The sequence below is a fragment of the Salvelinus namaycush genome, chromosome 8, assembly GCF_016432855.1.
Source record: "Salvelinus namaycush isolate Seneca chromosome 8, SaNama_1.0, whole genome shotgun sequence".
Lineage (NCBI taxonomy): Eukaryota > Metazoa > Chordata > Actinopteri > Salmoniformes > Salmonidae > Salvelinus > Salvelinus namaycush.
Window position 1 is genome coordinate 44036111 of NC_052314.1, and position 15857 is coordinate 44051967.

Below are 15857 nucleotides of genomic sequence, written 5' to 3' on the forward strand. Positions count from 1 at the left end.
AGTATCCCAATGAAACCTCATTGAACAGACGGTGACCTCAAAAAATAAAAATCTGAATGGTTAGTCCTCGGGGTTTTGCCTGCTACATACGTTCTGTGATACTCACAGACATGATTTAAACAGTTTTAGAAACTTCAGAGTGTTTTCTATCCAAATCTACTAATACTATGCATATCTTATATTCTGGGGATGAGTAGAAGGAAGTTGAAATTGGGCACGCTATTTATACAAAAGTGAAAATGCTGCCCCCTATCCTAGAGAAGTTTTAACAAAAAGGTAATACAATAAAAATACTGTTGGCATGAAATCTATACAAATGACATCTACAAACAAAAACATTACCTTAAAAATCACACTAATTTGTCCCTCATCAGTCAAAATATTATGGCTCTATCAAAACACAGTCAGGGGCCTTGTCCATCCCAAAAACACTTGGCCTTTCCCCCATGGCAATCCAACTCGATGGATTCTCCATTCACCGAGCGGACAGGACATTGGATTCAGGAAAATTGACAGGGGGAGGGGTATGCCTCTTCATCAACAGTAAATGGTGTCCTGACTCTACCCATTGGAAGTCTCTATGTCGCAGAGAACGTCATTAACCAAGGCCTGGAACACAACAGGAGCGTTGGTTAGACCAAATGGCATGACCAGATATTCGTAGTGACCGCTGGCCGTGTTGAAGGCAGACTTCCACTCGTCCCCTTCCCATATGTGCACCAGGTGGTAGGCGTTCCGCAGGCCCCCTGCAGCGGCTCGAAGGCCGAGGCCGGGTAGCAGTTCTTAACCGTGATGTTATTGAGGTCCCGGTAGTCAGTGCACGGGAAACCGATGCGGAGGAAGCAAATGGCCCGAGCCTTAATGAAAACTTCCCGAAGGTCCTGGTACTCTGTGGGAATGGCGGAAAGGTCCGGGGCAACTTCCAAGCCCACAGGAAGACGTCGCGGGGCAGGCTGCGCCGACTTCAGGCGGTGGGCATGGCAGAATGGGCTCCAGCCCATGATGGCACCAGCAGTCCAGTCGATGAGGTGATTGTGTCACTGGAGCCAAGATAATCCCAATACCACTTGAACCTGGGGGGGGGGGGGGGGGGGGGGGGGGGGGGCAGGCAAACGACAGGTCCAGGGCAGGCAGAGGTCAGTAATCCAGAGCAGAGTCCGAGAGGTACAGAATGGCAGGCAGGCAGGCTCAGGGTCAAGGCAGTCAGAATGGTCAAAACCGTGAAAACAGGAGTACGTGAAAACCGCTGCTAGGCTTGACGAGACAAGACGAACTAGCAACGGACAAACAGAGAACACAGGTATAAATGCACCAGGGATAATTAGGGAAGATGGGCGACACCTGGAAGGGGGTGGAGACAAGCACAAAGACAGGAGAAACAGATCAGGGTGTGACAGATAGGGTATTTATGGATGTGTTATGAATGACTGAAGGTGTCTCACTTCAAACAAAGTATTACGGGACACTACATGAAGTGTCAATAAATTGTTTTTAATATTCTGCTAATTTATGAAGGTTCTCTCATGATCCACAGGTTATTGTAGGGTGTGAGAGATATTTAAATGGAGAGATGGACCTCCAAAGCTTGTGTTTGGGTGTGTGTGTCAGAGCCAAGATGATTTGGAGTAGTCCAACCTGAGACTACCTCACCAGGTATTCCTTTTCTGTTCCCATGCTGGAGACCAGGGCTTGTTCACAACCTGTTACAACGGTGCCAACATTTTGTGTCTGATCTTTCAGCGGGGGAGTGAGTGAATGTGTCAAAGACCTGACTGGGCCCAGCACTGCACGGTATGGCTCGTTATGTTGTTGTGTGTGGGTTTGTGTACTGAGGAACATGTAACTTGGTTCCAGTAAAAGCCACTTTCAATTTCCTTATGTTGGGGGCTTTCATCAGGGTAAGTGTTTCTTGGTGTAAAGTTGTCCCGAACACAGCACATATCAGCCTGGGATATCAGCCATTCATTGTTAGCCTTAGTTGGAGTGACCATAGAATTCTATGGGAGTGACCTTACTGAGTAAAGAATTTGCCATCATTCCTTCCCTGGTCGTCACTAGTTAACGCTGCCACAAAGTCATAATTATGGCTAAACCCTGCCCATTTCCACAATTACTCTACTTGAAAATAGATTTTAAATCTAACCCTAACTAATGAAGGCCAAATTTGATGCGTTGGGGGGTGGTATGTGAAAAAGTGCTGTAATTTCTAAATGGTTTACTCAAATTTCTAAACGGTTTACTCAATATGGATGAAAATACCCTCAGATTTAAGCTGACAGTCTACACTTTAACCTCCGTCATGGTATCATTTCAAATCAAAATTGCTGGAGTACAGAGCCAAAACAACAACAAAAGTCTCACTGTCCAAATTTTTTTATAAAATTGACACATTAATATTTCAGTCGAATTTAACATCAGGATCGAACAACAAACCTGTTGTAGGCCTGCATATTCAGTGTCATTGACTGACAAGCTGGCATAGTCTTATCTCTTGGTCAAGCTGACCATTGTTGACACATGGTTGGTTCATCTGAATAACAAATACTTGTTCAAGGACTTCAATAGTGTTGAGGACTAGCTTGGACCAATGGCTGGTCCATGTTCAAGTGCCAAAACTCGTCGGGTTTTGACATTAGTAGTATTCTAATTTATCACATTCTCTAACATATTAGAATTGATCATAAATGTACTGATTCAAACCTAGACAATATATTTTATTTAGCATTGTGTTGCATCATTATTTTAGGCACCAACTGTCTACTGATCTCTACTGGGTTCTACTTCTAAAGTACAAGAGCCTTTGTGTACATTTTTATTTTGTGGTTAGATAAATAGAGAAAAATAACTCATGTAGTATTTGAAGAAAAATGAAGGTCGTAGTATGCATAAGTTGTTGGATAAAACAACACGTGATTCTCCAGATAGTTTTCATTAAAAAACTGACTTAGATGGACATTGATCTGTAAAGGGCTAAATGGCAGTGGGGCAGGTTAACCTAACCTATGGGTGTATGTGGCCACCTCAGAACTCGTGATAACCCACTCAACAGGCTTTATTATGAGCACATACTGATCTCAGCTTATGTAACGTTAGTTAATTATATATTTTATTACGATTGTTTTGTCGACAGAAAATTTCTTTAAAAGGCGGTCTGGGACTGTTGTTCCTCACATCACACTGGTCATGAGAGCAGTAGTACTTGCACTGACTCTAGCCCTTGTGGGTAAGTACAGTTTTTCTGTCTTATTCTAGTGCGGATATTATAACTAACTTCATGTAAATATAACTAAGTTATGTAAATATTGAAATGTACAATTCTGTATCTATGACATCTTTTGAAAAACATTCAGTAACATATTGTGACAATAATTTTTGTTTTATCTTGTAGCGAGTCAATCTGTTAACTTTGGTAAGTACATATTATTTTTATGGTTTTTTACTTATGTTTATTTGGTAGTTTCACTTCTGCGTTTTTTTTCTAAATTAAGTAAAACCAGTTCTCAGATCACAAGATCATCAAATATGTTTTGATTGTTATTACAGCCCCTGATTTTGCTGCCAGTAAGACCTATGTGTACAAGTATGAGGCACTGCTCCTGGGTGGTCTGCCTGAGGAGGGTCTGGCTAGAGCTGGAGTAAAAGTAATCAGCAAAGTTCTTATCAGTGCAGTTGCAGAGAATACCTACTTGCTGAAGGTATTTGTTATACATGAAGTTCACACACAAACAATATCTTAATGTGATGTCCATTACATTGACTAATACATCAATTGATATCTCCTTGTAGCTTGTGAACCCTGAGATCTTTGAGTACAGTGGTGTGTGGCCCAAAGATCCTTTCGTCCCAGCTGCAAAACTCACTTCAGTCCTGGCTGCTCAGTTCTCGATTCCCATCAAGTTTGAGTATGCCAAGGGTGTTGTGGGTAAGGTATTTGCCCCCACTGCTGTCTCTGAAACAGTGCTGAATGTCCATAGAGGTATCCTGAACATTCTTCAGCTCAACATCAAGAAGACACAAAACGTCTATGAGTTGCAGGAGGTACAACTTGTATATGTTCATATGTAGATGCAAAACATGTTTCAGTAAGCAATGTTTGAGTTCCTCACTCATGCTCTCTTTTGTGTTAGTCTGGAGTTCAGGGAGTGTGCAAGACCCACTATGTGATCAGTGAAGATGCCAAGGCACAGCGCATCCATTTGACCAAGAGCAAGGATCTCAATAACTGCCAGGAGAGAATCAGGAAGGACTTTGGTCTGGCTTACACAGAGAAGTGTGTAGAGTGCCAGCAGGTATGAGCATAAGTATCTATTTTGGGGGTTGGAAAAACATAACCAGAAACACTTCACATGACAATACAACTCTGTGTTTTGTCTAAACAGAGAGGGGAGGCCCTGATGGGAGCTGCCACTTACAACTACATCATGAAGCCCGCTGCCAGTGGTGCTCTGATCTTGGAGGCCACTGTTACTGAGCTCCATCAGTTCACACCATTCAATGAGATGTCAGGAGCTGCCCAAATGGAAGCAAAGTATGTTGACTGATTTGTGGTACAAAAGGAAAACATTTTCATTTTATTAAGCTTATAGGTTTAAAAGTTTCCCATGAACTACCTTTCACAGACAAATGTTGACCTTCGTTGAGATCAAGAAGGATCCAATTATTCTCCCCGGTGGTAATTATGTTCACCGTGGATTCATCCGGTATGAGATGGCCACTGAGATTCTCCAGATGCCTATTCAGCTCCTTAAGATCAGCAACGTACGTGCTCAGGTACAGTGACTCAATGACTCTATCTATTATTTGATACATAAGCCTGACAATATGTAAAGCCAAAGATGACAAAGGTTTAATACAAACACTTCATTTGAATTGTTTAGGCTGTGAAGATCCTGAATCATCTGGTCACATACAACACGGCAGAGCTCCATGAAGATGCTCCTCTTAAGTTTGTGCAGTTTATTCAGCTCCTGCGCATGGCAAAGTCTGAGACTATTGATGCCATCTGGGCTGAGTTCAAGGACAAACCAGCTTACAGGTAATTTTTCAAAATATTTTTTTTTCTGGGACAATTGCTCAAACAAAGACACAATGACAGAAATACTTTTTTTTTTCAGACACTGGATCCTGGATGCTGTCCCCTACATTGGAAGTTCAGTGTCTGTGAGATTCATCAAGGAGAAGTTTTTGGCTGGTGACATCACTATTTTTGAGGCTGTTCAGGCTGTGGTTGCCGCTGTGCATATGGTGGCTGCTGATCTGGACACTGTCAAGCTTTTTGAAGTAAGTAAACCTTTAAATGATGTTTAAGCATTCTTATAGATTTCCTCATTAAGATGACTAAAAATGGTGGCATGAGGTGGTCTAGTGGTTAACACCACTACCTTCAACACATATGTGACCCACTGCCTCGATTCAGTCTTATGTAGCAACATTTGGTGTTTAAAAAAAAAAAGTAGATACTCAGATCTACAAAACGGTATATCATACACCACAGTTGAGGAACAATGGGAAAGTAATTCTGCTTTGAAAGTTGGTTAACTTGTAACCCCACTTATGAGAAAATGTCTCTTGAATATTTTTCCTACACCTACTGGAGATCTTCTGCGTTTAAACCTATTCAGCATCGTTAGCACCCTCTTAAGCCTTAGCCCCACCCATCTCTTTAAGGATTCACATGTGAGACCATGAGCTAAACAGAGTGAGTATGGTAGTGTAGTAAACAACCAAAGATTTCAAGACTAAAAGTGGTGAAAGTAGTAGCCTAAAATAGGGAAAAGCTCCAGGTAAAAATACACTTTATCTAGTCCTTGGCCTATATCCTAATCTGACTTTGAAAGTGTCCGGATAAAAATATTTTATAAATATTTTATAATTATACATTATGCTTACCCAGACACTTGTCCAAAACTGATGGGTCATGTGAAATAAATTCTATAACCACCCCCAGCCACATGTAGCTAAGTGGATGGTTACTATTGTCTGGATATGTACACATGTTCATGAAATACAATCGATAGCCGTAATCAGCAATTGCAAGTGGCTTTCTGAGATGCAAATAATATTACTACAGAGATCATACACGTGCCGTTAGCTAGCAAGCCAGCAAGCTAACATTTGCTAGCTAGCTAACAGTACGCTTTAACTTGCAATGAATATGACTTTCTGACAAAATTTGAAACGAATAATATCTGAGAATGTAGCTACACTATTACCAGTATACATGGATGAATACTTCATGGCAGCGTGTCTTTTCTGTTTGGTTTGTAGCAAGCTACAGCTTGTTTGGCCCGTTGTTGTGTCAAGTCACTTCGGTTCACACTGACTGTGTGCAGAAAGTAGTCCATCACAACCTTTCCCCACTAATCTTTGTCAATAGCACCTAATAATTTCTGGGCAACAATGTTGTTGAGCGCAGTAGCAACACATTTGCAGATCTCCATGGCTAGCATTATATCTTTCAAAAAAGCCACTGTAGCAAGGATTATTGACACATACCGAGCAGCTCATGTTATAGACAGAAGTGTGCTACATATCAGACCAACACAAACTCATCTCTCGGCATGTACAGCCCATTCATTAGCCCATTCATTATCTCAGCCAATCATGGCTAGCGGGAAGATATTTTTCCATGGCTAAACCAACTAGGCTCCTAATTTAACAATTGTATTCATATTTACAGATGGCATACAAGTTTGTTATGAAGGCACATGACAGTTCACATGTTCCAGGAGGCATTTCTGAAAGAAAAAAATGCAAATGCCTCTCCTGTGAAGTAGTGACGTGCGACATACGCCTAGCTTTTTGAAGCTGGTCACATATGTGCTTGTGACCGTCTGGTTGCGAATCCTGGACCCACTTTACTCCTTCTACACTGTCCTATCTCTTCAATATTTTGTAAGAAATGATATAAAGATGACTCAAAACAATATCTTTTTCACCACCAGAGCCTAGCTTTAAACCACAAGATTCAGACACACCCAGTTCTACGTGAGATCACCATGCTTGGTTATGGTACCATGGTTTCCAAATACTGTGTTGAATATCCCAACTGCCATGCTGAACTTGTGAAGGTAAACTGGATGTATTTTCCTATAATCAATTTACATTTGAGTCACTTAGCAGATGCTCTTACGATAGCTAGGTGAGATAACAACATATCACAATCGTATCAAGTACATTTTCCCTCAAAAAGATTTATCAGCAAAGTCAGTGCTAGTGGGATACTCTTCAAAGAGGTAGGGTTTCAGACATTTTCGAAAGATGTCATCTCACGTATATGATGATCTACTGATTGAGGTTATTCAAACATATCTACTGTACATGTCTTCCCACAGCCCATCCACGAACTTGCTGTTGAGGCTGTTGCTAATAGGAAATTTGAGGAACTCTCCATGCTTCTTAAAGTTCTGGGTAATGCTGGCCATCCTGCTAGCATTAAACCAATCACAAAGCTCCTGCCCGTGTTTGGAACTGCAGCTGCTGCTCTGCCCCTGAGAGTCCAGGCTGATGCAGTCTTGGCCCTGAGGAACATTGCTAAGAGGGAGCCTAGAATGGTGAGTACAGTCCCTCCATTAAATTGCAAATGACAACATCATCATTCTCATTGGCGAAGTCCATTCAAATCTCTGCATTATTGTTGTGAATTAGGTCCAGGAAGTTGCTGTGCAGTTGTTCATGGACAAGGCTCTCCACCCAGAGCTCCGCATGCTTGCCTGCATTGTTCTGTTTGAGACAAAGCCCCCAATGGGCCTGGTGATTACTTTAGCTAACATTCTGAAAACAGAGGAAAATCTGCAGGTGGCTAGCTTCACCTACTCTCACATGAAGTCCTTGACCAGGAGCACTGTCCCTGACTTTGCCTCAGTGTAAGAGCACTCTTTCACCTTTACATGTCATTAAATCTCTCTCAATTTCTATGGAATCAGGTTGAATAACATAGGTACTATTCCTTCATTTTAGTGCTGCTGCCTGCAATGTTGCTGTCAAGATGCTCAGCAACAAATTTAGAAGATTGAGCTGCCACTTCAGTAAAGCCCTCCACCTGGATGCCTATAGCAGTAAGGAACTGTCCACAAGCAAGCCCCTAGCCTCCATATATCTTCCTTGGCTTGCAATGACTGACCCATAGCATCATTCACTAAATATCAACAAAGTCAATCATTAACAGTCATTTTTCCCCATCTTAAAGGTCCCCAGAGGATTGGTGCTGCTGCCAGTGCTTTCTACATCAACGATGCTGCCACCATTTTCCCCAGAACCGTCGTGGGCAAAGCTCGCACCTACATTGCTGGAGCAGCTGCTGATGTTCTTGAGGTAATGGCGTTTTTTCAAAGTTCGTTGAAATGATAATGATTGAGTACATTTAAAACACTTTTTAACTGTTCAAGCTTAATGTCTGCCCCTTAGGTTGGAGTGAGATCTGTGGGAATCCAGGAGGCTCTTCTGAAAATCCCCACAGATCCTGAAAATGTTGACAGGATCACCAAGATGAAGCGTGTCATTAAGGCTGTAAGTATCAACGATCACTACGTTACACATTTATCTTAAATTGCTTCAATCCCTGTAGATTTTAAAATTAAATTGATCAATCAGGTTTGCTTTACTCGTCTATCCACAGCTGTCTGACTGGAGGTCCCTAACCACAAGCAAGCCCCTAGCCTCCATATATGTGAAGTTCTTTGGACAGGAAATTGCCTTTGCCAACATCGACAAGTCCTTCATCGATCAGGCACTTCAGGTACAACAAATGATATAACTTAATAGTCTCCAAAAGTATTCATAAAACATTCACAGTTGAGGGACAAAACAGCTAAACCTAATATTATCCCACAGCTTGCCAACAGTCCTTCTGCACACACTTTGGGAAAAAAGGCCTTGAAGGCACTGTTGGCTGGAGCAACTTTCCAGTATGCTAAGCCCCTGCTGGCTGCAGAGGTGCGTCGCATCTTCCCCACCGTTCTTGGTTTGCCCATGGAGCTAAGTTTCTACACTGCTGCTGTCGCTAAAGCAGACCTCAATGGTAACTATATCATAATAGTTCTTGCTAAGTAATTAGTAGTTCTTCCCTGGATCTCTGATCTCCCATATGAATGTGCTTTATCTTTATGTACATAGTCCGTGCCACTCTGAAACCTGCTCTGCCTGAAACCTTCCATGTTGCCCAGCTATTGAAAACAAACATTCAGCTACATGCCGAAGTTAGACCAAGGTAAGTATAAGACCAATATTTTCTGATGACATCATTAGTACCACAAATCTTGGTAAATTTAACAAATGTCTCCTCTTCCTGTAGCATTGTCATGCATACATTTGCTGTGATGGGAGTGAACACTGCATTCATCCAGGCTGCTATTATTGCAAGAGCTAAGGTCCACACAATTGTCCCTGCAAAATTGTCAGCAGAGCTTGACATCGCTCATGGCAACTTCAAGATTGAAGCTTTACCTGTTTCCGCTCCTGAGTATATTGTTGCCACACAGTAAGGGCAATCTTTTTCTTGGTCAGAAAAGAGGATGTAATAGCTGTTTACATTAAGTTCATATTTTTTTAACACGGCTGCCGCACTACAGTTTTCTTGAGATCTATGTTCCTTCAAACAGCATTGAGACCTTTGCTGTGGCAAGAAATGTGGAGGATGTCCCAGCTGAGAGAATAACTCCCATGATTCCTGCCCAAGGAGTAGCAAGAAGCGCACAGCAGTCCAGGGAGAAGTTTACATCTATGATTGCAGCCTCTGCTGCCTCTTTTGCTGGAAGTTTGGTGAGTTTGTATGAAATACTTGTTCAAAACTAAATTCACACAAGAATTGCCAATCAGAAATTATTAACCACAGACCCCAGACATTTGATACATTTTGTGAATTTATATAATTTTTTCAGTCAAGATCTTCCGAGATCATCTATTCTGATTCGCCATCCAAGTTCAAGCCCATCACACGGATTGAGCAGACAATCTGTGTCGAAAGGCTTGGAGTCAATGCATGCTTTGAATTTGCCTCTGAGAATGCTGCCTTCATCAGAAACACTCTTTTCTACAAAATGATTGGAAAGCATTCAGTCCTTATTTCTGCGAAACCATGTAAGCATTAATTTGGTAATAAGCAAAATTCAGCATATACTTGCAACAATTTGTTTAGCTATTTCTAATGCATTCCATTTTTAGCAGCATCTGAACCCGCCATCGAGAGGCTGGAGTTTGAAGTGCAAGTTGGACCCAAGGCTGCAGAAAAGATTATCAAAGTCATCACCATGAACGAAGAGGACGAAGCTCCAGAGGGAAAAACTGTACTGTTGAAGCTCAAGAAAATTCTGGTGCCTGATCTGAAGAATTCCTCCAGTTCCAGCAGCTCTCGTTCCAGCAGCTCTCGCTCTAGTAGTTCCCGCTCTAGCAGCAGCTCTTCCAGCTCCTCCAGCGCTCGCCTCTCCAAGGTAAGGCTACTGTTTCTCACAAAACTCTTTGAGTCAGATATTTATGGAGGTGACAAACAAGGCACACACTTGTTGCAAACATACATAGATGTTAAAAATGTGAAGAGAATGTATTGAATGTAATGGTATTTTTACCCAAATAGCCTTACGGCCCCAACGACGACAACCCCAACGACCGCAAATTCAACAGGTATCACAAGGTACAATATTGAGGAATTTTCATCTACGGTATGGTTTACAAAAATACATGTTTGTAGAAAAGTATTTCCGTAAATACCCTGATGATTTGTTTTGCTGTTTGTTTGCAGGACTCTCAAGCCACCTCCAATATAATCTCCAGAAGCAAGAGCAGTGCCTCTAGCTTCCATGCCATCTACAAGCAGGTGACACTTCACCATCATAACTTGAGTCAAGATAATCATCTCTTTCATTGTGTGCCATTGGGAGTGAGCGCAGAGATGAATTAAGCTTTAAAATGTGTTTCTCTTCTCAGGCCAAATTCCTTGGCAATACTCTCGCCCCTAAGGTGACCATCCTCTTCCGTTTAGTGAGAGCTGACGATAAGAATGAGGGATACCAGGTTACTGCTTACTTGAACAAAGCTACTTCCAGACTGCAGATCATTCTGGCTGCCCTTGATGAGAACGACAACTGGAAACTGTGTGCTGATGGTGTTCTGCTCAGCAAACACAAAGTCACTGTAAGATCAAATATCTTGTAAATAGTGCTAGAATATAAGTTTTCTGATCGTTTTTTTTATTGTTTAGGTTGTACTGTGGGTAGCAATAATCACTATTGTATACTAAAAAAAAAGTACACTTTATTTTGTTATCCTAATTAGGCCAAGATTGCTTGGGGTGCAGAGTGCAAGGAATATAACACCTTTATCACTGCTGAGACTGGTCTTGTTGGTCCAAGCCCTGCAGTTCGTCTGAGGTTGTCTTGGGACAGACTCCCCAAGGTTCCCAAGGCTGTTTGGCACTGTGTTAGGATGTACGGTTACTCATTTGTAATTTACTAGTGATAGCTGAATAATGTTACAGAACAAATCAAGAACAACTTCTGATTTGTGTAACCTTTTCTCTTCTAGCGTGTCTGAATACATCCCTGCGTACATCCCATCTTACCTGGCTGAATTGGTTCCAATGCAAAAAAACAAAAATAGTGAGAAACAGATTCAATTAACTATGATTGCAACATCTAAAACAACCCTGGATGTCATTCTGAAAGCACCCAAGGTGAGGAACATTGTTTTTCCCACAATAGCATTTTCTGCTGTTTTATTTCCCCAGACTTCTCTTCTTGGTTGACTGTTTCTGATGAGGATTTGTGTATCTAAATCACAGATGACACTGTATACACTGGGTGTGACCCTCCCCTGTTCTCTGCCCATTGGGTCTGAGACTGATCTTACTCCCTTTGATGACAACATTGTTAACAAAATCCACTACTTGTTTTCTGATGTCAACGCAGGTAAGCAGAAACAATAAAAAAACTGAAAAACAAAACAATGTCACAGAAAATGGAAAGTTACAACATTAAAAAAGGCAAGGAAGGTATAAATTAACACTATTGTTTTCCAGTTCAATGTAGCATGGTCAGAGACACATTGACCACATTTAACAACAGGAAGTACAAGACCAAGATGCCTCTCTCTTGCTACCAAGTTTTGGCTCAGGATTGCACCATAGAGCTCAAATTCATGGTCCTGCTGAAGAAGGATCACGCATCTGAACAAAACCACATCAATGTGAAAATCTCTGACATGTGAGTATAGAAAACAATTGCTTTTGACACAAATATATTTCTTAGTTCCATCAATAACATAATGTATGAAATGTTATCTTTGACACTTCCAGTGATATCGACCTGTACACTGAGGACAATGATGTGATAGTGAAGGTCAATGGAATGGAAATTTCCAACGACAACCTCCCATACCAGGACCCCTCAGGTTTCTCATGCTCCTTCAACTTTATTTATCAACATCACAATAACTAGAATAATCTAATGTAATAAGTAATCTAATCTAAGTAATAAGATAATAGAAAATGGCCTCATCCATAAACCACAACATTGTTTATTTTCTTGCCTAAGGTTCTATCAAGATCAAACGGAAGGGTGAAGGCGTGTCTCTCTATGCCCCAAGCCACGGTCTCCAAGAAGTCTACTTTGATAAGGACTCATGGAAGGTGTTTGGAATCTTATGTCATAATATCAATAATACTGTATCATTCAATTTATGAATAGCATATTACTTGTTTAAAGGGTACTGAAACATAAGCTACAGTCGTTCTAAGTTGTATGATTTTGGCACTCAGATTAAAGTTGTGGACTGGATGAAGGGACAGACCTGTGGACTCTGTGGAAGGGCTGATGGCGAAGACAGACAGGAGTACCGTACACCCAGTGGCCGCCTGACCAAGAGCTCAGTCAGCTTTGCCCATTCCTGGGTGCTTCCTTCTGAGAGCTGTCGTGATGAGTCTGGTAAGTCTTAGCCTACCGCTTATGCTGTATTACAAATGTCCGTTCATTTAGTTAACATATTATTACTGTACCTCTCTATCTCAGAATGCCTCATGACGTTCGAGTCTGTGAAGCTGGAGAAGCAGGTGATTGTTGATGCCCAGGAGTCCAAATGCTACTCTGTTGAGCCTGTGCTGCGCTGTCTGCCTGGATGCCTCCCAGTGAGAACCACCCCCATCACCATCGGTTTCCACTGCCTGCCCGTCGGTGAGTCTATAATAGACAACTGTTTTACTGAAGACACCATACTGTTCTGATGTATACAATAAATACTGATCTGCAGTTCCTAATTTCTTACTTTCTTTCCTATTACAGATTCCAACCTGAACCGCTCTGAAGGTCTGAGCAGCATCTATGAGAAGAGTGTGGACCTGAGCGAGAAGACAGAAGCCCATGTGGCCTGTCGCTGCTCTGAGCAGTGCATTTAGTGCTCTGGTGGAGCAGATACTGTAACTTTTATAACAGAAAATATGTCATTTCACATCACTGAGATGTAACCTACAACATTATTGAACACTCAAATTGTAATAAATCCAACTGTGCATTCAAAGATGGTCTCTGATACATTTTTCCACGTTTTCCATTTGCAAAAAGAGCCCTCTAATAAGAGAAATTTAATGGCAATCACTTTTCATGGTGAATTATGAAATAAAAAAAAGATATTAAAAAAGACATCAGTGCTATGACTGTTCAGTATACCATTTCCATTGCACTACATCTACAACAAATACAATAGCCTAGACCAATATTTTTTTGTTGTCATCACAATCAATTGAAGGGAAAGACAGTTTGTCAATTTCATAAATCAATGTAAAGAACTATATCTCTTTTCACATTTGGTGTTGGTGTATCAGCAACATTTCACTAAAAGTACATTCAATATTTAAGGAAAAACTATGTTGACTATGATAACAGACACATTACGCTGCCTGACATTCAAATGTATAAAACTACATGACCTTAAAACCTCTCTGGGATATGTGGGATGCTTGCGTCCCACTTGGCCAATAGCCAGGGAAAATGTAGAGCCCCAAATTCAAAAAAATGATATAAAATCAAACTTTCATTAAATCACACATATAAGATACCAAATTAAAGCTACCCTCGTTGTGAATCCAGCCAACATGTCAGATTTCAAAAGGCTTCTCGGCGAAAGCATAAGATGCTATTATCTGATGATAGCACAACAGTAAACAAAGAGAGTGTAGCATATTTCAACCATGCAGGCGCAACACAAAACGCAGAAATAAAATATAAATCATGCCTTACCTTTGACGAATTTCTTTTGTTGGCACTCCAATATGTCCCATAAACATCACAAATGGTCCTTTTGTTCGATTAATTCCGTCCATATATGTCCAAAATGTCCATTTATTTGGCGCGTTTGATCCAGAAAAAAACAGCTTCCAATTTGCGCAACGTCACTACAAAATATCTCAAAAATTACCTCTAAACTTTGCCAAAACATTTCAAACTACTTTTGTAATACACCTTAAGGTATTTGTAAACGTTAATAATCGATCAAATTGAAGACGGGTCTATCTGTTTTCAATACAGGAGGTCAACAAACTAACGCTACTTTTCTAGTCTTGCGCAACTCTCAAACAGTACACATAACGTTACACTGATTCCAGATGGCCGTTCTTCTTCATTGCACAAAGGAATAACCTCAACCTATTTTCAAAGACTGGTGACATCCAGTGGAAGCGGTAAGAACTGCAAACAAGTTGATTAGAAATCTAGTATCCCAATGAAAACTCATTGAACAGACGGTGACCTCAAAAAAAAGAAAATCTGAATGGTTAGTCCTCAGGGTTTTGCCTGCTACATAAGTTCTGTGATACTCACAGACATGATTCAAACAGTTTTAGAAACTTCAGAGTGTTTTCTATCCAAATCTACTAATAATATGCATATCTTATATTCTGGGGATGAGTAGAAGGAAGTTGAAATTGGGCACGCTATTTATCCAAAAGTGAAAATGCTGCCCCCTATCCAAGAGAAGTTATTAACAAAACGGTAATACAATAAAAATACTTTTGGCATGAAATCTATACAAATGACATCTACAAACAAAAACATTACCTTAAAAACCACACTAATTTGTCCCTCATCAGTCAAAATATTATGGCTCTATCAAAACACAGTCAGGGGCCTTGTCCGTCCCAAAAACACTTGGCCTTGCCACCATGGCAATCCAACTCGATGGATTCTCCATTCACCGAGCAGACAGGACATTGGATTCAGGAAAATTGACAGGGGGAGGGGTATGCCTCTTCATCAACAGTAAATTGTGTCCTGACTCTACCCATTGGAAGTCTCTATGTCGCAGAGAACGTCATTAACCAAGGCCTGGAACACAACAGGAGCGTTGGTTAGACCAAATGGCATGACCAGATATTCGTAGTGACCGCTGGCCGTGTTGAAGGCAGACTTCCACTCGTCCCCTTCCCATATGTGCACCAGGTGGTAGGCGTTCCGCAGGCCCCCTGGAGCGGCTCGAAGGCCGAGGCGATGAGCGGTAGCGGGTAGCAGTTCTTAACCGTGATGTCATTGAGTTCCCGGTAGTCAATGCACGGGAAATCGATGCGGAGGAAGCAAATGGCCCGAGCCTTAATGAAAACTTCCCGGAGGTCCTGGTACTCTGTGGGAATGGCGGAAAGGTCCGGGGCAACTTCCAAGCCCACAGGAAGACGTCGCGGGGCAGGCTGCGCCGACTTCAGCCCATGATGATGGCACCAGCAGTCCAGTCGATGAGGTGATTGTGTCACTGGAGCCAAGAGAATCCCAATACCACGGGAACCTGTGGAGACTTAATAAGCATGAATTGGATAGCCTCGCTGTGATTCCCTGACACTCGTAGGTTGATGGGAGTGGTATTGTGGGTGACCCTGCCTATTGAGC

General features: G+C 41.5%; 1 protein-coding gene across 2 annotated transcripts; it reads left to right on the forward strand.

The window, feature by feature from the left end:
• The first annotated feature begins 3114 nt into the window (after positions 1 to 3114).
• On the forward strand, positions 3115 to 13517 carry LOC120052696 (vitellogenin-like). 2 transcript variants are annotated; one of them, XM_038999756.1, is made up of 34 exons: positions 3115 to 3223; positions 3389 to 3409; positions 3544 to 3695; positions 3787 to 4038; positions 4128 to 4289; positions 4380 to 4528; positions 4620 to 4770; positions 4878 to 5035; positions 5115 to 5280; positions 6945 to 7070; positions 7335 to 7553; positions 7648 to 7865; positions 7960 to 8057; positions 8189 to 8313; positions 8407 to 8508; positions 8618 to 8737; positions 8833 to 9019; positions 9115 to 9208; positions 9293 to 9478; positions 9600 to 9759; positions 9879 to 10077; positions 10162 to 10427; positions 10571 to 10627; positions 10736 to 10810; positions 10921 to 11127; positions 11269 to 11420; positions 11518 to 11665; positions 11774 to 11900; positions 12011 to 12194; positions 12287 to 12381; positions 12525 to 12619; positions 12749 to 12914; positions 12999 to 13160; positions 13269 to 13517. In XM_038999756.1, the coding sequence occupies exons 1-34, from the start codon at positions 3184 to 3186 to the stop codon at positions 13379 to 13381; spliced, it is 4932 nt and encodes a 1643-aa protein (XP_038855684.1). In that variant the 5' UTR covers positions 3115 to 3183; the 3' UTR covers positions 13382 to 13517. The 2 variants fall into 2 exon arrangements, with proteins under 2 accessions (XP_038855684.1, XP_038855685.1); XM_038999757.1 differs by having other exon boundaries at positions 10165 to 10427.
• Positions 13518 to 15857: the final 2340 nt, after the last annotated feature.